A 26,010-nucleotide genomic window follows, 5' to 3' on the forward strand; every position below is an offset into this window, starting at 1 on the left:
TGTGTATATACTCCAGGAGTGTAGGGGCAGAATTTATGAACTCTGGGTGCCCAGTTATAGACATACTGTGGGTTTTGACACCAGGTGGGGATCCAGAGATGAACGCCTGAGATGGGGGACAGCCATAACCTGGGGAGCCTGGCTTTTTTCTGGGGGGGGGGTAGGAGTTACAATTCAAATAAAAATAACTTTATTTTAGGGTGTCTGGTTGGCTCAGTCGGTAGAACATGCAGCTCTTGATCTCAGGTGGTCCTGAATTCAAGCCCAACATTGGGCATAGAGAAATTTTTACTTAAAAATTTTTTATTTTTTTTTTTTAAAATGCTTACTTATTTTTGAGAGAGAGAAGAGGAGAGGCAGAGAGAGAGGGAGACAGAATCCCAAGCAGGCTCCGTGGTGTCAGTGCACAGCCCGACGTGGGTCTTGAACGCACAAACCGTGAGATCATGACCTGAGGCTAAACCAAGAGTTGGACGCTTAACCGACTGAGCCACCCAGGTATCCCCCCAAAACACATTGTTTTTGATATAAAAAGTAAACATTCACGTTAAGCTATTCAAATCATACAGGAAAGGATAAACAAAAAAGTGAAAATTACCTGAAATCCCACTCTCTGGAGATAACTGTAGATATACCTTTGGAGCCTGACTTTTCCACAGCCGTTCACTGCGGTTTATACAGACACAGGTACACACACCAAATCACTTCATTTTACATGCAGTGTCTTTTTTTTTTTTTTAAGTTTATTTATTTATTTAAGAGCTTCCATATTTGGGCCACGCTCCGGATCTACTAAAAATCAAACCTTTTGAATATGGAGTCAGGAATCTGCATTTCTTTTTTTTTTTAATGTTTTTTTTTTTTAATTTATTTCTAGGAGAGAGAGACAGCGTGAGCAGGGGAGGGTCAGAGAGAGAGGGAGTCACAGACCGAAACAGGCTCCAGGCTCTGAGCTGGCAGTCAACCCAGAGCCCGACGCGGGGCTCGAACCCACGAACCGCGAGATCATGACCCAAGCGAAAGTCAGATGCTTAACCGACTAAGCCACCCAGGCGCCCCAGGAATCTGCATTTCTAACCCTCAGTCCGGGGCTTCCCGGTGCTGCCCGTACCGCCCCAGGTAAGGAAGGCTGGCTAGTGAAGGCTCCTGTTGCTGTTGGTAAATAGAAGGGGTCAGAAGGAGATCTAAGAGGATCCTCAGGACAGGTTAACAGGTGGAGGTGTCCAGGTAGAGAAAACAGCTGGTGCAAAAGCATGCATGCGAGAGTTCCAGGCGTTCTGGAGATGGCCAATAGTGTGGCTGGTTAGAGGGTGGAGCTGAGGTACGGATGGCCTTGAATGCCAGAATCAGGGCTTACCAGTCAAATGGAATTGGTGGCAGCGACTCTTACGGGAAGAACTTTTGCAAAAGACGAGGACTCAGCTCCGCCAAGGGGAGTGGGGCACTCGTGCAAAATCAGCCTGAAAGTGATAAGGCCGAGGGGCAGAATCACCCACCACCACCACCACCACCAAAATAACAGTAAAAAGTGTTTAGTGAGAGCAAACTGCCTCAAAAAAAGAAGTAGCAGGGCGCCTGGGTGGCTCAGTCGGTTGAGCGTCCGACTTTGGCTCAGGTCATAATCTCAAGGTTCGTGAGCTCAAGCCCTTCATTGGGTTCACTGCGGTCAGCATGGAGCCTGCTTCTGGATCCTCTGTCCCCCCCCCTTTCTCTGCTCCTCCCCTGGCTCATGCTCTCCTGTTCTCTCTCTCGAAAAAATAAAAAAATGATTAAAGAGAGAGAGAGAGAGAGAGATAGCATGGAATAGTGGTTAGGGCTTGGACTCTGGCATCCGGGGGATTTGGATTCAAATCCTAGCTCTGCTCTGCACCAGCTGGGCAGGTTACATAACCTCCTAGAGCCTCGGTTTCCTCAGCTGTAAAATGGAATAAACTGAGGCTGTTGAGGTGTTAAAAGAGAAAGTGGATGAACACTGCATATACCAGCCACTGTTCAATAAGGGTAGTGGGGCTGGTAGGAATAAAAGTCTGAACCTGAATAGAGGGGGACCCTGAGATGGGGGTGGGGGTGGTAACTGATTTCCGAGAGAGCTGAGACTGGCTGCTGTCGCTGATGGCCAAGGGGGAAGCCTTCAGCCTCACCTGAACTTTGGCCTTGCAAATCGCTGCTCGCCGAGTAGGACAGAACGGCGATAAAGCTCACAGCTACCGTTTCAGAAGTACCTACATTGTCCATGTCGCTCCGTTATTAGGTGGGCGGGTCTCAGACTGTGCGCAGGTGCCCCAGGGTACCGCCGACTATGTGAGAGGATTTTTGAGAGGTCCACAGCGACACCTGCCGGACAGCTCGCAAACTGCTAGCCCTAGGTAGTTCGCATTTCGAACGTTGGAGCTTCGTTCCTTTGGATGATGTTGCAACTCGGTAAAATAAAGCTGGGTTTATGGCAGTTCTGATAAAAAAAAAAAGTATAATGCGAAAATTACTGTGGAGCAGGAAATGAGGGTGGTAATGCCTAATCTGATTCCAAGGGTGGAGTTGTGTAGAGTCCAACAAGCTCTCATTCCATTAGTGTATGTGCTTGGGATTATTCAAGAAGGAACTAACGTATTATTTTTTTCTTTCAATTTTTGTGTATTTTCCAAGTGGCTACTAAGCGGCTGGGACATGCAGACCTAAGAGTTGTTTCGACCTAAATACTTACTAACCATAACTGCTAGGTTTTGGGTTTTTTGTTTTTTTTTTTATGTTTTGTTTTGCGCGGGTGGGAGTAGGAGGTGCCCTGAAAAAATTTCTGAGGTCCTGAGGGTGCCTCGAACCAAGAAAGCTTGGGATCTCTGCATTACGCTCGTTTTGAAAAGCCAACCCTAGGAGACCCACACCTCTGTTTTATAGACGAGTCAAGACAGGCTAACTCACTTGCCTGAAGCCACCAGGGGTGGGGGGTGGTAGGTGGCGTCAGGGACAAAGTAGGTCCTGTGTCCTTCTCTACAAGGCGAACAGATCCTCAATTTAGATTTATCTCCTGACTGTGGGGGAGGGCAGCCCTTTCTGTTCGTTGTGGAAAAGCAGGGCCAGGCTCGTGACGTTTCCCTTCTTACTCAGGGGCCCCCTTCCCGGAGGGCCCAGGACCGCAGCCTCTGTGGGCACTGGGACCGGAAGCTCCCTGGAGGCTCCGCCGCCGCGTCCCCACGCCCCTCCCACCAAGCCCACCGTCAGTTCAGAGTCCCAGGCTCAGCCGCCGGGCTTGCGGCGGGACCCAGCAGTTGGAGTTCAAAAGCGGAGCGAAGAATCCAGGCCCCGCCCTTTCTGCTCCCTCCCGGGCACTTTTCGGGGGGGGGGGGGGGGATGTCGCCACGGGGCAGCGGCAGGCAGCTTCCTGGCAGGGGCCGGCGGACAGGAAAACCATGAGACGGTGAAGGGGCAGCAGACAGCATCGTGACCTTCAGCGTGGACTTGAGAATCCCGCCCCGCCCCCGCAGTGAGCTGCCCGCGCCCCAGAGCAACCTGCATCAGAGGAAAAGTCCTGGAGGAACTGGGCTCCCACTTTCCCAAGGGGCAACGGCCAGCCCCGTCCTGCGCAGGCAGGCTGTTGGCTCTTGGGGGCTCTGAACGAGCCCCTCTGAGCCTCTGTTTCCCCCCTCTGCAGATGGGAATATCAGCACCCACTAGGTGCAGTCGTTCTGATAATTGAATACATTATTAAAGCTCCTCCTTAGTGCAGAGCTAAGTTTGCGTGGTCCTTGTGCAGTGACGTTTCGCTAGTTGTTCACGCTCAACAAATATTTATTGAGCACCTACTGTGTGTATGTATATTCTAAGCACTGGGAATACAGCAGTGCACAAGACAGGCAGAAAAACGCCTTGCCCTCAGGGGGCTTACATCCAAGCAGAGAGAGACAGACCATAAATAACAAACATAATAGGTAAGTTAATTATAAAGCAGCTCTGCCCAATAGAAATGTAACGTGAACCACGTATGCAATTTAAAGTTTTCCAGTAGTACCATTACCACAGTAAAAACAAACAGGTGAAATTAGTTTTTCTAATTTTTAGTTTATTAATTTAAAAACTTTTTAGGTGCACCTGGGTGGCTCAGTTGGTTAAGTGTCTGACTTTAGCTCAGGTCATGATCTCCGGGTTCGTGGGTTCGAGCCCCATGTCTGGCTCTGTGGTGACAGCTCAGAGCCTGGAGCCTGCTTCAGATTCTGTAACCCCCTCTCTCTCTGCCCCTCCACTACTCATGCACTGTCTCACTCTGTGTCTCAAAAACAATAAACTTTAAAAGAAAAATTAAATAGAAAAAATATCTAAATTGTGTTGTAAAAAATTTGAAATCTCACCCAATATAGCCAAAACATTATTATTTCAACCAGAGGCATTAGCCACATTTCCAGTACTCAGTAGCCACAGCTTATGAAAGGTATTAGAAGATGAGTGGAAAAATGACGACGTAGTTCAGGTCAAGGGGAACAGGAGCCCCAGGCAAGGGGTCGGATGATAGAGAAGGTAAATTCTCACCGACGGACAGAGAGCTCAGTTACAGCTGTTTAACAAGCTCCCTTTCCTCTGGCCTGGCCTAGCCTGGTCAGCAGGAGGGTTTTCTGGCCAATGACATGTCTTCCCCTCCTCTGTCCCCAAGCATGACCCTGGTTCTGCAGAGCCCTGAATGATACACCCTGCTCACTCCAGGAAATGGTGTGCACACCTTCTTCTGGGAGCTTGGGGCCACCCCGGAGGGACAAACCGCTGGAATTTTGTCAAGGATCTTGCCCGGAACTGGGAAGGTGTGGGGATGGTGGGGTGTGAGGGATGAGTTCTTGCCCAGGGCTGAGATTAGGGGGATGCCAGTGGGGGCGGCAGCCTGTCTTGGTTTAAGACTGTGATATTTTAGGGGAGGCTGGGTGGCTCAGTAGGTTAAGCGTCCAACTCCTGATTTCAGCTCAGGTCATGATCTCACAGTGTGCAGGTTCGAGCCCTGCATTGGGCTCTGCACTGACAGTGTGGAGCCTGCTTAGGAATCTCTCTCTCCCTCTCTCTACTCCTCTCCTGCTCATACTCTCTCTCCCTCTCTCAAAATAAATAAATAAAACTTAAATAAAATTGCAAAATTTTGCTCATCACAGATATTTTTGCCTGAAACTAAAAAAAACATACCTTATTGACTCTCGTATCATAAAATTCATGTTTTTAAAGTGCTCAATTCAGGGAGTGCCTGGGTGGCTCAGTCAGTTAAGCATCTGATTTTTGGTTTAGCTCAGGTCATGATCTCACAGTTTGTGGGTTCGAGCCCTGCATCAGGCTCTATGCTGACAATGTGGAGCATACTTGGGATTCTCTCTCTCCCTCTCTCTCTCTGCCCCTCTCCGGCTCCCTCTCTCTGTCTCTCTCTCAAAATAAATAAATACGCTTAAAAAAAAAGTGCTCAATTCAGGGGGAACTGGCTGGCTCTGAGTTGTGAGGTGGAGCCCCACATGGGGTATAGGGATTACTTAAATGAATAAACACATTTTAAAAACTTAAAAAAATGAAGTGTCAGTTCAGTGGTATTTATTTATTATTATTATTATTTTAAATGTTTGTTTATTTCTAAGAGAGAGAGACAGAGTGCAAAAGGTGGAGGGGCAGAGAGAGAGGGAGACACAGAATCCGAAGCAGATTCAAGGCTCTGAGCTGTCAGCACAGAGCCTGATGGGGGTTCAAACCCACAGACCGCGAGATCATGACCTGAGCTGAAGTCAGACGCTTAACCTTTAGACTGAGCCACCCAGGTGCCCCATTTCAGTGGCTTTTAGCATTTTCACAGAATTGTGTGACACTGTCTAATCAATTTTATAACATTTTTATCATCATCAAAGAAACGTCTGTGCCCATTAAGCAGTCATTTACCCCCTCCCCCCCCCTCAGGTTCCAGTCCCCAAGCCCCCCTTCCCCCCTGCAACCACTGATCTTTCGGAAGGCCTGGATTTGCCTGTTCTGGACATTTCCGATAAATGGAATCATATGCGACCTTTTGTGACTGGCTTCTTACACTTAGCATCATACATTCAAGATTCATTGATATAGCAAGTATCAGCATTTCATTCCTCTTTATGGCCGAATAACGTACCATTGCCTGGATACACCACATTTTACCTGTCTGTTTGTCCATGGATCGATATTTATAAAATGTTTTTTCCCCTTTTTGGTTATGGTGAACCGTGAACTATGAACATTCATGTGCAAGTTTTTGTGCAGACACGTTTTTAATTCTTTGGGAGTTTGCATTACTTTTGATTTTTAATATGTTGCATATTTTTATATAATTTAATATATTGAATATTTTTTATATGATTACTGGAATTTTTGATGCCCCCTTAAAATTTGCACTTGAGTCAAGTGGCTGACTGCTTCCCCATGCTCTCACCTTGCAAGTCTTGTCCCTTGCTAGCTGTGTGACTTTGGGCATGTTGTTTAACCTCTCAGTGCCTTGGTTTCCTCGTCTGTAAAATGGGGATAATCCCTGTACCTACTAACAACTATTAGGGGGATGGAATGAGGTAATATCTACAGGGGAGCCTGGTGTTGGGCCTCCACAGGTGGGTCCCAAGATGGACGAGAGCTAGCCCTGACCTTGAGGAGAGCTGGCCCACTTGCCTTGAACCTCTTGCTGCTTCAGTTCCCAAGGGAAACCTGCTATTGTCACTCTCGTCTCGGCCTGAGCCCCCCACAAAGTTCTCGGGGGCGGGACCCGAAGCTGTTCACCAGGAGGCCTCCATGGCCCCCAGCCCCTTCCATCCCAGCTGCCCTGCACCACCTCCCCGTGGCCTCCCCCACCCTCCCCTCTGCCCACTCCCGGTGAAGGCCTCGGTTCCCCCGTCCCTCTGCACTGCCGTGAGGCCCGCACTTTGCAGGGCTGAAGTCCAAAGTTCAGTCCCTTTGCTAAGCACACGGATAAATATGAACCTTGGAGAATTTCCCCAGCTCCAATGTAAACAGAGCGGGCAGGGGCCCTGATTCACTGGCCGCCGGGGCCAGAGTTGGGGGTTGGGGGTGCCCACAGGGCTCGCTTAGTGGGGTTTGGGGGGGCAGTAGGTGCAAAGGGCCTGGTTCGTGCCTGCCGGCCGACTGGCCAGCAACTAGGCAGCCCGCTCGGTGGTGGAGGCGGCCGGTCTGGTGGCCCCAGGCCGCGTGGCCCGGTGGTGGTGGAGCCATGGTGTCTAAACTGAGCGAGCTGCAGACGGAGCTCCTGGCCGCCCTGCTGGAGTCGGGCCTGAGCAAAGAGGCGCTGATCCAGGCACTGGGTGAGCCGGGGCCCTACCTGCTGGCTGGAGACGGCCCCCCAGACAAGGGAGAGTCCTGCGGCGCCGGCGGTCGGGGGGAGCTGGCCGAGCTGCCCAATGGGCTGGGGGAGGCGAGGGGCTCCGAGGACGAGACGGACGACGACGGGGAAGACTTCACGCCGCCCATCCTCAAAGAGCTGGAGAACCTCAGCCCCGAGGAGGCGGCCCACCAGAAGGCCGTGGTGGAGACTCTGCTGCAGTAAGGACCCCTCCCCGTCCCCGGCATCCAAGGAGCCCAGGGAGGCCCACCCCTGGCTCCCGGCTAGCCCTTCATTTGGGAGCCATGGCTTTTAGCCTGGCTGTCAGGAAGGGGGACAGGGCCCGCGAGAACTCGGGTGTCCTTGCTCTGAGGCTGGAGCCTCCCAGCCCCCGACGCTGGCCCTGGGTGAAGTCCCGAGTTCTCGTGAGCTAAGGTTTTCCGCCCTGTGCTTGAGAAGTGAGGGCCTGGCCCAGGGGAGCTCTGACATCTGGGGGAAGCAGGAAAGCCCATAATTCAAGTGCCTGGAGAACCAGAGGGTGGTGGGAATTTTTAGCCACCACGGCCATTTCTACGCCCCAAACTCTAACTTCCTGCTAAGCAGTCAGATTGTAGTCTCCAGGGCCAGGAAGCACTGCTGGTGAGAGGGGGTGCCGAGGTTGGGCTTTTAGGGGTTCCCTTAGCCACCCCGGGGACTCAGGCATTACGCCGGGAAAGTCCAGGTCTTACCTGAGGGAGATGGAGCCTTGGAGCAGGACCTGGTTCCCCTTACCCTGCACAGCGTTAGTTAGCCTCCAACAATTCACCAGCAGGCACCATTAGAGGTCTCCCTGTCATGTACCCCCATCCACTGGCTGGCTCCCCATCTCCTGGAGAGCTGGGTGGGTCTGAGCCTGATGCCTCCCCTCTCCTCAGCCGCACTGACCTGGTTACTAATTACCCATGAGCTTTATTATTTCTCTTTTGTTTTATAAATTTATAAACGGTAAAAGGCTCTGATAAGGCCTGTGATCATTAACTTGTAAAGATGGTGGCCTGGGGAGACCTGGGCCAACCAAGCTCCCACCAAGCAGGGGCGGGGGAAGGGGGTCTAGGGGCTTCAGGGACTGCCTCCCCAAAGGCTCCTAAGCTCCAATCCTAACAGCCAGGCACTGTGCTGCCGTGTTACACGCAGACATCCAGATAATGTTGAGACGAACCCTAGAAGGAAGCTAGGGATAACTCTGCTTCACAGACAAGGAAACCGAGGCCCAGAGAGGGAAGGTAGCTTGACTAAGGCCACCCAGCTGAGCCTCCAGGGCCACTCTGCTGGGTGCTTTCAATTGCCAGGATTGGGCAGCCAGAGGGAGTCCCAAAGACGCTCTCTAGGGGACCATCTCTTTTCTGTCCAAGGTCCTGATCCCAGCTTGGAGCCGGGGAGCCTTCAGGGTCTGCCCGGCCTTGCAAGGGCCTGGGCTGGGGGCAGGGAGCATCCTGGGCCCCCTGACTTGGCAGGAAGAAGAGGGCAAAGGGCCCTGCTGAGCTGCAGGGGAGGGGCAAAGAGTCAGGCATTGCCAGACCCAGGGTGAGGGCAACGGGGACAGGGTGGGGCTGGGCCAGACCTGCTCAGGGCCCCAGGTGGGACCGGGGGCTTCGGGTCAGGGTGGGGGCAGGACGTGCCAAGGGCCTTTCTTACCTGGCTGGGTGGGGCCTCTTGATCAGCAGCCCCCTTCAGTGGAATGGTGGGGGGGGAGGCTCGATCCACAGCACTTGAGGGGGGAACAGAGGTCAAAGTGCTCCCTGGGGACCAGCAGAAATCCTGGAAGCTGAGAGAGAGAGAGAGGAGAGCCACAGAGGTAGAGAGGGCATGGGGAGGGGGGATGGAGAAGCCTGGAGAAGCACAGGATAGCAGAGGAGCCAGCGGGGCCGAGGGGCTCACACCCAGCTGGGAGAAGGGGCCGGGGTGAAAGCGAGACGCCCCAAGCTGAGAGGAGGCTGGAGTGCTTCCCCGCCTGCCCCGATTGGGTTTTCTTTAATGCTAACAGCACGCTATTTACTTTCCATTTAAATTTGAGATGTTGCTATAAATTATCAACCAGCTTCTTGTTCCTGCGGAGTTTATAACTAACTACCTGGGTTACTTATTGTTCAGGTAACAAAAGGGATCTGAAAACGCCCCGAGGGAAAAAAGTGGGGCCTCTACCCTCAGGGCCCAGGAGGGAAGCCCTGGGAAGCCAAGTCTTTGGAGAAGACAGTGTGCAGGGAAGAGGCAGGGTGGGTCCCGGCTGAGCAAGGGATGATGGGGAACTGAGCTCTTCCCTTGAACCTCCACCCTTAGTTCACTGTGTGACCTTGGGCAAGTCTTGTCTCCTGCCTCAGTTTACCTAGCTGGCAATGAATAAAATTCAAATCCCCTGCCCTGGGTCCCTAACCTCTTCTTGAGGGAAATCTCCTTCCTCCCTTTCTTCCAGTTATGCTGAATTTGATGATTCCTACCTCAGAGCCTTTGCATGTGCAGTTTCTTCTGTGGATACTTCTTTCTAGATCTTCCTATGACCGATTCCCTCTTCTCCTTTTGCCCAAATGTCACCTCCTCAGGGAGGCCCTCCCTGACTCCCTATCTAAAGGCAGGACCCACCACAATCATACTCTTTCCCACCACCTTCTGTTACTGGCTTTTGTCCCTTAACTTTATTTACGATTATCTAAAAAAATTTTTTTAATGTTTTTTTTTTATTTCTGAGAGGGAGGGAGAGAGACATAGTGAGCAGGGGAGGGTCAGAGAGAGAGGGAGACACAGAATCTGAAACAGGCTCCAGGCTCTGAGCCGTCGGCACAGAGCCCAATGCAGGGCTCGAACCCACGAACCGTGAGTGAGATCATGACCTGAGCCGAAGTTGGATGCTTAACTGACTGAGCCACCCAGGCGCCCCTATTTATGATTGTCTATTTGCATCTGTTTATCTATCTCCTCATGTGAGATTATCTCCTCATGAAAATAGAAGCTTTTCAAAGGGAAAGCCTGTGTGACCTTGTTTACCACTCGAACCCCTGATATCCAGCCCAGTGGCTACCACACAGTAAGAATGAATGAGTAGCTAGGGTTCCCTGAAGCCCTGGGCACCGCTGCTGTAAAGGTCAGGGGAGGAACCGGTACCCAGGGCTCCTTCCTGGGTCTCCTGCTGGGTCCTCCCTGTTCCTGGGCAGCTCAAAGCACAAACTGAGGGTCTGATCTTCTCCATCAGGCAGCACCAGGGCACTGAGACCCTGGAAGACAGTGGCTAAGGTGGGACAGTCTGACATCTCTGAGGCCAACCTGCCTGGGTTCAAATCCCAAATCAGTCCCACCCTAACTTGGGCAGGTGATTTCAAGCCTCTGAGCCCTAGCTTCCTCTGCAAGGCAGAGCTGACAATAACACTTGCCCACGGGGCAGTAAACGGTTGCTATGAGTAATAGTCCTGTTTTACAGATGTGCAAACTAAGGCTCAGAGTTGCAAAATGACTTGCCCAAGGTAATTTACAAAGTAGTACTGGCTGGGACTTGGACCCAGGTCCTCCTAATCCCCACTCTGCACAGCGTCCTTGAGGTTGTATGCCCGTGTCCTTGATAAGTGTATTTCTCTTTTTATCCTCCTGAGCTGCTCTTGCTCTTAACCTCTCACTCCCTTCCACACAGTGCTCTAGAGGTCACGGCGGCTTATAAATCATGGAATTCATTTTCTCCTCCTGGCAACCTGTGAAATATTATTAGCCCCGTATCACAGCTGGGGAAACTGAGGCATGCTGAGGTTAAGGCATTTCCCAAGGCCACCTGCAAAGTGAGTGGCAGAGCTGGGATTCAACCTGAGATGGGACCCTCCCCCCATCTCCACCAGCCACATGCACTGAGAACCCAGCTCTCCCTCCAAATGCGTGGCCCTTCCAGCTGGTCTCCAAGTCCCACAGCCTCGGACCCTCTGAAACCCCTGGGGCCGGCGAGCCAAAGGCCCAAAATCTTGAACCTCTGATTGAGCCCCGAACCTGTAGCAGGTGGGAGGAGGAGATGTGGGCAGATCTTCACCTCTCCTGGGTCCTCTGCCCTCTGCTACGGGGCTGGGGGTCCCGTGGCTACATCATCCATGATGAGGATGATGTGACAAATTGTACTTACTGAGCCACATGCCAGGCCCCGCTTTACGCGGTTCATTCCTAATTGAAACTCACTCATTTGTCCCAAGGGCACTGGGAGGCAGGCGGGGGCTCCCTGCCGTGGTCCAGAGGAGGCGTGGGGCACGCGCACGTGGCGTTTGGGCGCCGTGGTGGGACGTGAACCCAGGTTGGCTTGACTCTTAAACCCACTCGAATAAGAGCAGGAGATACATGGAGCATGGCCTCTTGGTGCTGGGTTGGGAGAACCATCCTGAAAGGGTCAGGTCCTTTGAGACTGATGTGAGTGGGGGGCGGGGGGTGTGGGAGAAAGAGAGAGTGAACAATTGAGAGGCACACAGAGAAGGAAGGGGAGAGAGAGAGAGATGGAGAGAGAGAGAGGGAGGGAGGCAGAAAGAGATAGAGAAAGAGATAGAGAGTGAATCAAATGGACAGTGACAGATTGTAAATCTTTAGTTTGAGCCAGGGAGGCCCCCCCTAAGAGAAAGACTGAGCTCATTCTCTCCTAGGAAGAGAGAAGGGAGGGAGGGAGGTTGCTCAGGAGGGTGATGTCTGCAGCAGGGGGGGAGGGGGGAGGCCAACAGGCAGCCAGGCTCCAGAATCAGATAAACATGTTTGTCTCAGAGCACAGAACTGGACTTTGTACTGCGCTTCTGTCCTGGCTCTGACAGGCATCCAGGGAGAAGGGGAGGGGTTGACAAGGAGGAGGGAGGGCAGAGGAAGAGCTCCAGGAGAGCTTGGGGGGGGGGGGGGTCTGGGCAAAGAGAAACATTCTGGAGTCCCCGCTAGGTTGCTTTGCTCAAGCGCTCCCCTTTCCAAGGCTCTGTTTCCCTATCTGTGAAATGGGTACATAAGTAGCACCTAATTCCCAGGGTTACAGTAAAATGTAAATGGCTGGCTTTTAGCGTGGTGCCTGGTTCATGGTAAATACTCGGGAAACATGACTTCTCACATCCCTCATTTTTATGCATCTGGGACTTGGACACACCTGACTGCTGGCCAATTTAAATTGAATGGTCCCTGCAGCCCTGTCTATGGGAAACGCTGATAAAAAGGAGAAAGTCACGGGCCTGGGCCCCATGCCGCTGAAAGGCTCTGTGCCCATGACACCTGAGAAGGGCATTGTCAAGGGGGCAAGGCCAGGCTGGCTCTTTGGGAAGGAGAGGAGGGGAGAAGGCAGTATGATGAGGTGGGCCTCAAAGTACTGGAGGGTATATTTGCTTTTTGTTCTTTTACAATTTAGTTTTAAGTGTTACCCGTGCATGTACAGCATATTGTACAACGTTGTACTACATTATTTCAAAAGTGCAGAAAAGCCACAGAGGACACTTTCCTCTCCCCCTGTCCCCAGCACCCCATTCCTATCTTGAGACGATCAGTGTCATGAGTGTCTTCTGTGTTCTTCTGGCATTTCATGCAAATACGTGGAAATCTGTCACGCCGCTTCACATTTTACACAGATCGCACAGCAAGCCTACCAGAGGGGCTCTGTTCCATATGGGCTCAGGGAGAGCTTCCTGGGTGGGTTTCCACGGTTACATCTCCCAGAGGCACCGCAATCACAACTCTTGCGCTGGACACTTAGGTGGTTTCCAGTATTTTCAGCAAGCAAAATGAACTGCCTCCTACTACTGCTATTTGTCACATGTGCAAATACTGGAAGGCTCAAGTTCTAGAAGCAAACTGCTCAGTTGAGGAGGTGAGAGCCTCAGGCTCTGGAACCCCACAGAGCTGGGTTCAACCCCCACCCCCACCCCGCTCTGCCTATTGCGGCACTGTCGCGTGGAACTGTTTTTACCTGACACATATTTGTCAGACAAGCTCAGGAGAGGACTGGGCAAAGAGAGGAGGGTCGAGACACAACAGGAGAGGCAGAGAGTGCATTTGTGCAGTCCAGGCAGTCGGAACCCCCCATTCTCCAGTGAGCAGAGCATGAGAACGTGAAGCGTAGATGGCAGTCTCTCCAGTGAGAGTCTCAGCGTGCGCACGTGCACACACACACACAAACACGCACACTCTTGTATAGGCCCCTGCATATCAGCTGGTAACCTTTTCACCTGGACCTGTCTGCCCCTGTGCTCTGGGAAACTGGCCAGCCCACAGCTTAGGGGTTAGTCCAGATTTTCAGGGGGTGTTCTGACCCTGTGTGATTTCTACCTGATAGGATGACTTAGAACAGAATCCCTTCATATGGGAGGGACTCTGCTGGGCTGTCCCTGTGACCTTGGGCAAAAGATGCAATGCCAGCACTCTTAGCATCAGTGACTCTGGCTGTAAAATGAGAGAATTATTTTTCTCTCCTTGTTTTCAGAACCATTCCCCCATCCACCTGGCCCTAGTAGGTCTCTCCCTTAGCCATCCATCCATCTGCTCACATTCCTATTCACTTATCCATCTACACTCCCATTCATTCATCAAACTACCCATCCATGCAGGCACCATCTATTTATCTAGCTATCCATCCATCCACCATCCCATTTACCCAGCCATCTATCCATCCACCCATGTATATATTCCCCTATCTACCTATCCATCTACCCTCTTATCCATTCATCCAACTGCCCATCCATCCAGCTACTATCCACCATCTATTTATCCATCTATCCATCTATCCATCCATCCACCATCCCATTCAACCACCCATTTCTCCAACCCTCTATCCACCTACCCTCCCATTCATTCATCCATCCACCCATCCACTATCCCATCCATCCACGCACTCACCCATCCACTCATTCATTCATGCATTCACCATGGACATGCAGGCCTATTTTGGGTGCTGAAAACCAGAGAGTTCCTGCCCTCCAAGCGTTTACAATCTCTCACAGTGGATAAGACACAGCCACAAATAACATTTTGAGGTAGGATGAGATGGGGGATCTTTAAAGGAGACATAAAGGTGAGGATCTTCCCCAACTGGCTTGTATAGCTTCTGGTGGGAGTCTGTTCATGTCTTCATCTCGGCCCATATGTCTGTGCATTCATGTTTCTAAACTTTTATCTGTGTCCTTGTCTATGTGGTACTATTTGAGGCCTGTGTCCACGTGTGTGTGTGTGTGTGTCTTTAGTGTCTGCGTCCCTGTGTCCTGGACAGCCCTTACCTTGCTGTCCCCTGAGTCTAAGTGTCCCTGTGTCTTGGCAAGAGTGCCCTTACCTTGATGTCCCTGAGACTAAGAGTAGGTCCCAGGCTCGGTGCCTGCTTTCACCCCCAATCCCCACTCTCAGGGCTGACGGGCCCCCAACCCTGCCTGCACCCCCACGCTGAGCAGGCTCTGTCCTGGCCCTCCTCCTAGGGAGGACCCGTGGCGCGTGGCCAAGATGGTCAAGTCCTACCTGCAGCAGCACAACATCCCCCAGAGGGAGGTAGTCGACACCACCGGCCTCAACCAGTCACACCTGTCCCAGCACCTCAACAAGGGCACCCCCATGAAGACACAGAAGCGAGCGGCCCTGTACACCTGGTACGTCCGCAAGCAGCGAGAGGTGGCCCAGCGTAAGTAATGACCACAGCCCCGTCCTCCCTGCAGCTCTGGGCGGGGGGGGGGGGGGGGGGGGGGGGGGGGGGGGGGGGGGGGGGCGAAGTCCCTCCGCCGCAACACGGGGACAGGCCGTCTGCGTCCGCGGGAGTCGACCGGCGACCGGCACTTGTTACCTGTTCGCGCGAGGCACTCGGGGGGAGGGGAGTAGGTGGGTCCTGGGCATCCGAAGATGGATGCATGGGGTCCCTGCCTTCTAAGTGCTCTGTGTGGAAGGGAAGCAGGAGGGTAGGAGAACAGGTCATTATGATACAGCGAGACGTGTATTACGTGATGCAGACAACAGTAAGAGCTAGTGTTTATGGAGAATTCGCCGCGTGCCAGGCGCAGTGCAGAGTAGGACTCCATAAAGTATTTCAAAAAATTTTTTTGTAATGTTTTATTTATTTCTGAGAGAGAGAGAGGTAGCGTGAGCAGGGGAGGGTCAGAGAGAGAGGGAGACACAGAATTCGAAACAGGCTCCAGGCTCTGAACTGTCAGCACAGAACCCGATGAGGGGCTTGAACCCACGAACCATGAGATCATAACCTGAGCCGAAGTCGGACGCTTAATCGCTTAATCGACTGAGCCACCTAGGCGCCCCAGATTTCCCTATTATTAACACTAGTATGGGATATTATTTTTAAAGTTTTATTTATTTATTTATTTATTTATTTATTGAGACAGAGAGAGAGAGAGAGAGAGAACACAAGCTGGGGAGGGCCAGAGAGAGAGAGGCAAGAGAATCCCAAGCAGTCTCTGCAGTCAGCACAAAGCCCGATGAAGGGCTCCAACTCACGAACCATGAGATCATGAACTGAGCCTAAATCAAGAGTCGACACTTAACTGCCTGACTGAATGAGCCACTCAGCCACCCCTAGTATTGGCCATTTGTCACAACAAAGAAACCAACACTGACACACTATTATTAAGTCCATACTTCATTATTCGGATTTCCTTGGTTTTCCCCTAATGTTAATGTCCTTTTTCTGGACCGGGATCACATCCAGTTGTGGACATACTTTATTTACTTGCCATGTTGCCTTAGGTTGCTCTGGCCTGTGACAGTTTCTCGGATTCTCCTTGTTTTTGATGGCTTTAACAGGACAGTTAAAAAAAAACACTTTTTTTTAAATGTTTTGTTTTTTGTTTTTTTTTTTGAGAGAGAGAGAGAGAGAGACAGAGCATGAGCAGGGGAGAGTCAGAGAGAGAGGGAGACACAGAACCCGAAGACAGACTCCAGGCTCTGAGCTGTCAGCACAGAGCCTGACTCAGGGCTCGAACCCATGAACCGCGGGATCATGACCTGAGCCGAAGTCGGATGATTAAGAGATTGAAGCCACCCAGGCGCCCCGACAGAATAGCAATTTTTAAGCTGAAATGTTTTCATTTTCTGGCCAAGTCATAGTGTCTGGTACTCCAGATCTTGGTCCGGCCGGCTGCCAGGAGAGATGGCCAACTGAGTCTGCTGGAGTCTGAGTCACGCAGGCTTCTCGTGGTCTCGAGGTGGGTCTAATCCCACCTGTCCTCAGAGCACCCGTGCTGGCTTCTGCCTCTTGAAACTCAGAGGGATGAAGGCACCCCTTCTGCCCTATCCCTGACTCGATCTTCCTGCCTCCTCTCTCAGAAAAATGGCCTGGCACTTATCTGTTATATTCCCTTGGTGGCTTGCTCAGGGATAATCTAATAGTTTCCATTAAAGTGGAACCAGCTGGGGCGCCTGGGTGGCTTAGTCGGTTAAGCGTCCGACTTTCGCTTAGGTCATGATCTCACGGTTCGTGGGTTCAAGCCCCGCGTCGGGCTCTGTGCTGACTGCCAGCTCAGAGCCTGGAGCCTGTTTCAGTCTGTGACTCCCTCTCTCTCTGACCCTCCCCTGCTCAAGCTATCTCTCTCTCTCTCTCAAAAAAAAAAATAAAAAAAAAAAAAAAAAAAAAATTTTTAAAGTGGAACCAGCTGACAAGGACTGGCTGGGTCCCCCCTCTCCCAGCCAACACTTGCATGTTAAGTGTGCTTTACACGTCTGAAAAGTTTAAAATAGCTCCGAATCTACTCAAGAACTGTGGTTCAAGTTTCTATTCTACTGTGCAGCCCTGGAAAGGTATTTAGCCTCTCTGAGCCTCAGCTTCACCTGTAAAAGGAGACAGCAAATGTGTTAAATCTGAACAAACACCAATGCTTACCTGGAGCCCTGTACTGAAAAGGACGGGGAGCTATGTCTTGGCTCAGTAGAAAATGGTGCAGGGTTTTTAATTTTTTTCTTAGAAAATGTAATATTTATCCCACAAGTGCACTTGTGGGGATGAGCACCGGGTGTTATATGGAAACCGACTTGACAATAAATTATTAAAGAAAAAAAGAAAATGTAATATTTATTTGTTTTTTATGGTTTTTTAAAAATATATTTTATTGTCAAGTCAGCTAACATACAGTACGCACAGTGTGCTCTTGGCTTCGGGAGTAGATTCCCGTGATTCATCACTTCCATAAAACACCCAGTGCTCGTCCCAACAAGCACTCTCCTTCCTCCATGCCCATCACCCAATTTCCCCTCTCCCCCACCCCCCATCAACCTCAGTTTGTTCTCTGTATTTAAGAGTCTGCTATGGTTTGCCTCCCTCTCTGTTTGAAACGATTTTTTCCCCTTCCCCTCCCCTCTTCTGCTAAGTTTCTCATGTTCCACACAGGAGTGAAAACATGGTATCTGTCTGTCTCTGCCTGACTTATTTCACTCAGCATAACACCCTCTAGTTCCATCCACGTTGTTGCAAATGGCAAGATTTCATTCTTTCTCATTGCCGTCTAGTATTCCATTGTCTATATAAACCATATCTTCTTGATCTATCCGTCAGTTGGTGGACATTTGGGTGCAGGGGTTGATTAGTGATGTCTGCTTTGGACACAGGTTAGGACAGGGGTGGCATGTGTGCTGTGTACCTGTCATCATTGGATTACATGACTTCTAAGTTCTAGCTGTAAGCTCGTTGGGCTCAGCACCCTGGGAATAAGAAAGAAACAGGCGCGTGGCCAGGAGCGGGAAGGCAGGAGTGAACTGCATCCTGCTTATGGCTCTCTGTGCCTACAGAGTTCACCCACGCAGGGCAGGGTGGGCTGATTGAAGAGCCCACAGGTGATGAGTTGCCGACCAAGAAGGGGCGGAGAAACCGTTTCAAGTGGGGCCCGGCCTCCCAGCAGATCCTGTTCCAGGCCTATGAGAGGCAGAAGAACCCCAGCAAGGAGGAGCGAGAAGCACTGGTGGAAGAGTGCAATAGGTAGACTGGCTGGTGGGTTGGCAGGGCTGATTTGGTCTGGGTGGGGCCAAGGTCGGGAGAGGGTGGTCCTGGGTTCGGAGGGAAGCTTGCCAGTCCTTGAGAGCTCCTCCTATTGGCCCTGGAGCACTCAGCTTCTGCTCGATGTCTGGAACCTAGCTCCACTCCTATAGCACCCACTCCCCACCCACCCCACCAACCCTTGAGTGGCTGCTCATCTCATACACCCTCATTACTACCCTAATGGCTATTTTGCTCACTTTATAAGTGACGAGACCGAGAGAGGCTAAGACACTTGCCCCAGGTCACACAGCAGAACTGGGATTACAACCCAGATCTGCCAGTTTTAAACATTAAGGTAGAACCCTACCTCTCAGAACTCTCTTCCCCACCTACAGCCCTAGCAGAGGGTTCCTCTGAGCCCGGCCTGGAGGCTCACAAATGGCCATTTCTGCAGGGCGGAGTGCATCCAGAGGGGGGTGTCACCATCGCAAGCACAGGGGCTGGGCTCCAACCTCGTCACGGAGGTGCGTGTCTACAACTGGTTTGCCAATCGGCGCAAGGAAGAAGCTTTTCGGCACAAGCTGGCCATGGACACATACAGTGGGCCAGGCCCCGGCCCTGCGCTGCCAGCCCACAGCTCCCCGGGATTGCCCCCACCTGCCCTCTCCCCCAGTAAGGTCCACGGTGAGTGCTGTGTGGGCAGGGGGATGGAAACAGTAGAGGGTAGGCCGGTGAGCTGGGGAGCACCATCTCCGTGGCAGTGGCCACCCAAACCTCTTAGTCCTTGAGCTTGGCTCCTTATCACTCCGCCCCACTCATGTCTCTCTCTATCCAGTCCTCTCCAGTCCACTCCACTGACCACACCCCTCCATTCCATTCTGTCCAGCCTAACTTGACTTGGGTTACTTCCATTCAGTTCATTCAAGATCAGTTCAATTCAATTCACTTCCATTCAATTCAATTCTGTTCAACTCATTATGATCCAATTTAGTTCCTTGAAAGTACACTCCGTCTAACTAAATATAATAGGAGGAAATGAAATTAATTTTGTACAGCTCTGTTCAATTCAATCTAGTTCTCTTTGATCTGATTCAGTTCAACTCCATGTGCTCAACCTAGCTCAGTTCGTTTCAGGCTCACTTCAGCTGGATTCCATTTCATTGAACTAATTCCAGTTGCTTCTATTCAACTTGGCTCAGTGCAATTTCATCAGCCTCAGCTTCTGTTGATTCGAATGTCTTTCACTGCACACCTACTGCCTATCACATGTAGTGCTAGTCAGAGGGGGCCACGGAGCTAATTAAACTCAGGTCTTGCCTTCAAGGAGTTGGAAGCATCAGCCTGGGACCTGGCAGTAAGATGCTCAGGTGAAGCTTGCTGGCTGCACACAGAAAGATGGGGCAAGTGGCCTCAGCACACCAATGCAGTTTGGAATGATGAGGGCCACGGAGGGCAGGGAAGGGGGGTGCTGAGGCTGGGTGCTGCTCCTATTCCAGGTGTGCGCTATGGACAGCCAACGACCAGTGAAGGGGCAGAAGTGCCCTCAAGCAGAGGTGGTCCCTTGGTGACAGTGTCTGCACCCCTGCACCAAGTGTCCCCCACGGGCCTGGAGCCCAGTCACAGCCTGCTGAGCACCGAAGCCAAGCTGGTGAGTGTCCCCATACCCCCAGGTAGGGGCACCCCTCCCAACCCTGTCTTCCATCTTCCCTTGGCTGGGAGATTCCAGAGTCATCCGCCGGGAGCTGGTGTGGTGCTCCACCTTGACTCAGCTTGGTTTCCCCTCCAAGGTCTCAGCAACTGGAGGCCCCCTCCCCCCTGTCAGCACCCTGACAGCACTGCACAGCTTGGAGCAGACATCCCCAGGCCTCAACCAACAGCCCCAGAATCTCATCATGGCCTCACTTCCTGGGGTCATGGCCATTGGGCCTGGTGAGCCTGCCTCCCTGGCGCCCACCTTCACCAACACAGGTGCCTCCACCCTGGTCATCGGTAAGTTGGTGGGCATGGGGGGGCACCCCCGTGGGAGGGTTCATGGGGCTCCCACAGAATCCAGAACCTGGAAGAGTCACTGGGGCTCATTCATTCATTCATTCACTCATTCATATATTGAGTGCCTGCGCTGTGCCAGGACTATGCTACATCAGTGATACACAGATGAACCAAACAGACCGAAATCTCAATGACTCGAGTGGGGAGGCAGACAACAAACATAATACAGACATCATATAGTGTCTTGGAAGGCAAAATGTCTATGGGAAAAGTAAGCGGAGAAAGGGGGATCAACGTTTTGTAGGTCTTAGGTTGCGTATGGTTTTGTAAAAGATGTTTTATTTTTGAGAAAGCGAGCGAGCAAGGGAGGGGCAGAGAGAGGGAGAGAGAGGATCTGAAGTTAGCTCTCCACTGACAGCACAGAGCCTGATGCAGGGCTCAAACTTATGAACCGTGAGATTGTGACCCAAGCCAAAGTCAGACACTTAATCAACTGAGCCACCCAGGCGCCCGTTTTTTGTTTTTTGTTTTTTTAAGCCCAGAAAGACTTCATTTGCAGGAACGGTGATGCAGAGCTCAATGGATAAGACAGATAGGGAGCTGCTGGGAGAGGGGCACAGAGTTAAGCTGCAGGGCCTTTGAACTGCTGTGGAACCCCAGGGCTCTAGGGAACCTAGTTTGACTCAGCCCCTGCCTATATAATGAGTTAGAGGCTCAGAGAGAGGGAGTGACTTGCCTGGATCATGTAAGTTAGGGATGGCTCCTAGGGCAAAGGTGTCTCCTAGTCGCCTCTTCCCTCCCCACAACCCTTTGGCTCTGGGAGAGAGGGACAGTGCCCCCAGGGGTCGGTGAAGGGGGTAGGAAGCCTGGCTGACTCCTGTTCCTCCCACTCCAGGCCTGGCCTCCACTCAGGCCCAGAGCGTGCCGGTCATCAACAGTATGGGCAGCAGCCTGACCACCCTGCAGCCGGTCCAGTTCTCCCAGCCGCTGCACCCTTCCTACCAGCAGCCACTCATGCCCCCCATGCAGAGCCACGTGGCCCAGAGCCCCTTCATGGCCACCATGGCCCAGCTGCAGAGCCCCCACGGTGAGCACTCCCTGGGCATGGAAGGGGCTGAGTGTCTACGAGCACGGGGAGTAGTGTGGCTTAGCAGCTGTTGTGGTGTGTGTGTGTGTGTGTGTGTGTGTGTGTGTGTGTGTATGTGTGCGTGAGCATGTGCGCACGCGTGCTTCTGTGATGAGGCGGTCTGCAGGCCAGAATAGGATTCAGCATGTGTGTGCAGCATTTCTGTGAGTGCAAAGGCAAGTGGCTGTGCACTGGTGTTTGCAGGTGCACACCCACGTGTGAGAGGACAGGTCACAGCCCTGTCTCTGAAACCCAGGGGGCCACGTGTGTTTCAGAATTCGCTACTTCTCAGACTTTACATATGGTGGATCCACCACATGTTACATCGCACTCCCAGCAGGGCTCAGGCAATATCTGGTCAAAGCACTGGGATTTTTCTGCGGCAGGAGGTAGTTTGCCACGAAGGAGGTTAATAAAGACAGACACAACCTGACACCGGGCTTGGGTGGGAGTTTGCCACCAAACGCGCTCTAGTGCTGACCTTATGAAAACCAGTGGGTTTTTCCGACCTTTTTGGAGTTCAGAATTGGGGATGAGCGACTGTGGACCGTGGACCTGTGTATCTGTGTGGATTTGATTCAGTGCACGTATTTATGTGCGTATGGTTTTCTCTGAGCCGATGTGGGAATGTGTGGTTTTGTGTTTTTCTGCTGGTGTCTGTGTGAGTTCTTGTAGGGCTGGGCTGTAGGTGAGACTTTGGGTGACATTTTGGAGACCTGTCTTGGGGGTGGAGCTACGTGGCCCTCTGTCCGGCTCATGCCCTAACAGGAGCCACCGGCCTTTCCCTCCACGGCCTGTACTTAGTACAACAGCACCTGTCCTCCCCCAGCCTTCCCCCCACTGAGCCAGCCTGAGCAGGGTCCTGTAGTTGGGGAGAGGGTCTAACCCCTCTATCTGGAGCTCCCAGTCCTGGAAATCTGTCCTGAGTCCCCAGCCACTGCTCCACTGGGCCATTTACCAGGCCCTGTGCCTCATTTCCCCCAGAGTGCCAGCTCTGAGGCCCTCTTGGGAGGGGTCCAGCCTGGCCCAGGGTGCCAGGCCTTTATCCCCTCCTCTCTCCTCCCCGCCGGCCAGCCCTCTACAGCCACAAGCCTGAGGTGGCCCAGTACACCCACACGGGCCTGCTTCCGCAGACCATGCTCATTGCCGACACCGCCAACCTGAGTGCTCTGGCCAGCCTCACGCCTACCAAGCAGGTAAGGCCCAGGCCTGCCCCGCCCCTTGCTCACCCCCCAGCCCCCACGAGTGCACCCATGGGGGCGCTCAGGAGGCTGCTCTGTTCCCCCAGGTCTTCACCTCCGACACGGAGGCCCCCAGTGAATCCGGGCTGCACACGCCGGCATCTCAGACCACCACCATCCACATCCCCAGCCAGGACCCCGCGGGCATCCAGCACCTGCAGCCCGCCCACCGGCTCAGCGCCAGCCCCACCGGTGAGCCGCCTTTCCCTGCTGCGCCCTCAGGCGGGGAGGAAGGTGTGTGCAGCAAACAGGTGCCCGGTGCTCCCCTGAAGTGAGCCAGGAGGGGTGTGAAACCACAGGGAGATGGGCCTATCTTATGAGAATATCTCACTGACTCGGATGAGGAAAAAGATCAATTGCAAGAGACAGAGGAGGGTAATGATGAGGAGTAAACTGGTCTTGTTGTGGCTGGAGGTGGCTCAGAGGTGTGGTGGTTGGCTCAGGGCTTAGCATTGTTTGAGTTTGTTGCCCACGTTTAAAGATTAGCTTTCTAATCTTTAACATTTTTTTATGTTTTATTTATTTCTGAGAGAGAGACAGACAGACAGACAGCAGGAGCAGGGGAGGGGCAGAGAGAGGGAGACACAGAATCTGAAACAGGCTCCAGGCTCTGAGCTGTCAGCACAGAGCCTGATGCGGGGCTCAAACCCACAGACTGTGAGATCATGACTTGAGCCGAAGTCGGGCACTTAACCGACTGAGCCACCCAGGCACCCCATAGCTTTCTAATTTCTGGCTTTTCCTGGAGAATTAGAGACCTGTGTTCCCACGCAGCAACAAGAGTATGGGCTCTCTAGGTCACCTACATCCCACTTGATACCCTGAGCCTGTAATCTACAATGTTGATGAAGGGCGGGCACTTGGGAGTCAGGCTGCTGGGCTCTGAGGCCGGGGATGATCATTCACTAAGTGTGGGACTTTGGGCAGCCGTTCTACCCTGTGAACATGTCTCTATCCAGCCCTGGTGGCTGCAGTGACAGGTACTGAGGGCTCCCTGCTCTGCCTGCGGGGCACGTGTCATCCTCCCCATTTTAAAAAGGAGAAAGCAGACACTCAAGGAGGTGAGGGACCTGGTCTCGCCTCTGACAGCTACTGCTAGGTGGCAAGACCGGGACTTGAACCCAGGTCCACACTCAAAGCCCATTCTCTTAGCTACTGGCAGCGGTCGGGGTTCTGGTGAGTCACAGAACCTATAGGAATACAGCAGACTCCTGAACAACGTGGGGCTTGAATTGCATGGATCCACTTACATGTGGATTCTTTTCATTTTTTACTTTTCTTTAAGTTTATTTATTTTGGGAGAGAGAGAGACAGAGAATGAGTGGGGGAGGGGCAGAGAGAGAGGACAAAGGCTCCAAAGTGGGCTCCCTGACAGCAGAAAGCCCGATGAGGGGCTTGAACTCACAAACTGTGAGATCATGACCTGAGCAAGTAGCAAGCTTAACCGACTGAGCCACTCAGGCGCCCCCATGTGGATTTTTTTAATACAGCACAGGACTGTAAATGTATTTTCCTTATGATGTTCTTTTTTAAATGTTTATTTATTTTTGAGAGAGGCAGAGAGAGACAGACAGACGGACACAGGCTGAGAGAGAGGAAGAGGGAGAGAATCCCAAGCAGGTTCCGTACTGTGTGTGCAGAGCCCGGGCTTGAACTCACAAACCACAAGATCATGACTTGAGCTAAGTTGGATACTTAACAGACTGAGCCATCCAGGCGCCCTTTCTTTATGACCTTCTCGATATTTTCTTTCCTCTAGTTTACTTTATTGCAAGAATACAGTGCCTAGTACCTATAGCATGCAAGATATGTATCAATTGGCTGTTTATATTATTGGTAAGGTTTCCTGTCAATAGTAGGCTATTAGTAGCTAAGTTTCTGGGGAGTCAAAAGTTATCTGTACATTTGTGACTGCGCAGGGGGTCAGCACCCCTAACCCTCACACTGTTCGAGGCTCAGCTGGGTAGACACATACTTAAGGACCCGGCTGACGCGCCTGTGGGGCCGCAGGTCTGAGAGCTGTAGGAGAGACCAGCAGGCTGGCGCAGGAGGGGAGATTTAACCCTGCAGTCTTGAGGTAGGAAGATTCGCTAGGAAGCCTCAGCTTTTGCTCTTAAGGCCTTCGACTGATTAGATGAGACCCACGCATGTCATCCAGAGCAATCTCCTTTAAAGTCAACTGATGAGAGGTGTTAAAAGCGCACCTACACAATACCCCCACTGCAACGCTTAACTGTTTGGTCTGATGACTGTGCTGCAGCCTAGCAACGCAGATGTGTAACTAACCACAGCATCTCACCAGGGCTCACTAAGACGTCCCGAGGGGGCCACTCCCTGGGTGGCTCCGGAGCCTGGCTGGGGGTTAATGAGACCCAAGTGTAGAGGATTGGGGTTGTGGTTACCTGCTGCACCCCAGCAGGTGGTGAGGCCCTGAGTGCCCTGTCCCAAGTACCCCAGGGATGGGGGCGCGAGGTGGGGTGGGAGGGGCCCGGGCAGGCAGCCAGCGGTCTCATTTGCCCCTGCAGTATCCTCCAGCAGCTTGGTGCTGTACCAGAGCTCTGACTCCAACAACGGCCACAGCCACCTGCTGCCATCCAACCACAGTGTCATCGAGACCTTCATTTCCACGCAGATGGCTTCGTCCTCCCAGTAACCACAGCAACCGTCTCCCAGGGGCTGGGCCCCACCTGGAGCCTGCATGGCCTGCTGGGGGGTGACCGGCACATCTGAGCCTGTGGAACTTTCACTGCCACAAGAGAATGGCCTTCCCTGGAAAACTGCGTGGGTCCCCACCCTGCTCTGTCAGCATCGGAAAGGAGGGTTTCAAGGTGCCCCAATCTCAGGAGGGCTGTTTCAGTACAAGAGGGGACTGTGGAGAGCTGGGGAGCAGAGCAAGACACGGACAAGAGGGACGGTCCCTGCTGCTCAGGGTGAATCTGGTCACTTGGAACAGTACGGGGCAGCCTCTGGACCCTGGTGCCTCCAGCCTGTGCCTGTGGAGAGCCCTGGCACCCCAAGGGAACCCTTGCAGCCGCACCCCTCAGGACACAAGGCTGCGCAGCTGTGACTCACGGAGCTCAGTGAGAGGCCCAAGATCAACACGGCCCCGCCCTGCCACCTGTGCCCCAACCAGGCCCCTCTGCCCTGCCCCAGTTCCAGCCACTGACTCCTGCTCTCCACTCAAATAAGCATTCTCCGAGTGGCTACTCAGTGCCAGCGCGCGGGGCTCAGAAGCCCCCGCCCCAGGAGAGCTCAGGCTAGCAGCGAAAGCATGCAGGACCCCTGGGCTTCCGGAGCCATCCCTCTCCCTGGCCTCCCACATGGCCGTTTCTCTTGCCCATTCGTCCCCCCGGGCATCACACCTTCTAATGCCAGCCTGGTATCTTGCCTCAGTGGAAAGACCCCTCCCCCCCAGGACTAGAAAGTCCCTCTTGCCCCCCGGGAGCCT

General features: G+C 52.6%; 1 protein-coding gene across 2 annotated transcripts; it reads left to right on the plus strand.

Annotated features, from left to right (window-relative positions):
- The first annotated feature begins 7,189 nt into the window (after positions 1-7,189).
- Positions 7,190-25,312, plus strand: HNF1A (HNF1 homeobox A). 2 transcript variants are annotated; one of them, XM_039217067.1, is made up of 10 exons: positions 7,190-7,518; positions 14,716-14,915; positions 18,020-18,206; positions 18,661-18,890; positions 19,703-19,854; positions 19,994-20,195; positions 21,091-21,282; positions 22,396-22,517; positions 22,589-22,754; positions 25,088-25,312. In XM_039217067.1, the coding sequence occupies exons 1-10, from the start codon at positions 7,190-7,192 to the stop codon at positions 25,213-25,215; spliced, it is 1,908 nt and encodes a 635-aa protein (XP_039072998.1). In that variant the 3' UTR covers positions 25,216-25,312. The 2 variants fall into 2 exon arrangements, with proteins under 2 accessions (XP_039072998.1, XP_039073057.1); XM_039217126.1 differs by having other exon boundaries at positions 22,610-22,754.
- Positions 25,313-26,010: the final 698 nt, after the last annotated feature.

This window comes from Hyaena hyaena, unplaced genomic scaffold, assembly GCF_003009895.1.
Source record: "Hyaena hyaena isolate Hyena2069 unplaced genomic scaffold, ASM300989v1 scaffold_0, whole genome shotgun sequence".
Classification (NCBI taxonomy): domain Eukaryota; kingdom Metazoa; phylum Chordata; class Mammalia; order Carnivora; family Hyaenidae; genus Hyaena; species Hyaena hyaena.

Bases quoted from the DNA above. Each gene is read 5' to 3' on its own strand.
- HNF1A (XM_039217067.1), top strand. From the start codon at position 7,190: ATGGTGTCTAAACTGAGCGAGCTGCAGACGGAGCTCCTGGCCGCCCTG. The intron at 7,519-14,715 runs GTAAGGACCCCT...CCCTCCTCCTAG, and splicing joins GTGGTGGAGACTCTGCTGCA to GGAGGACCCGTGGCGCGTGG. The intron at 22,518-22,588 runs GTAAGGCCCAGG...GGGGGCGCTCAG, and splicing joins GCCTCACGCCTACCAAGCAG to GAGGCTGCTCTGTTCCCCCA.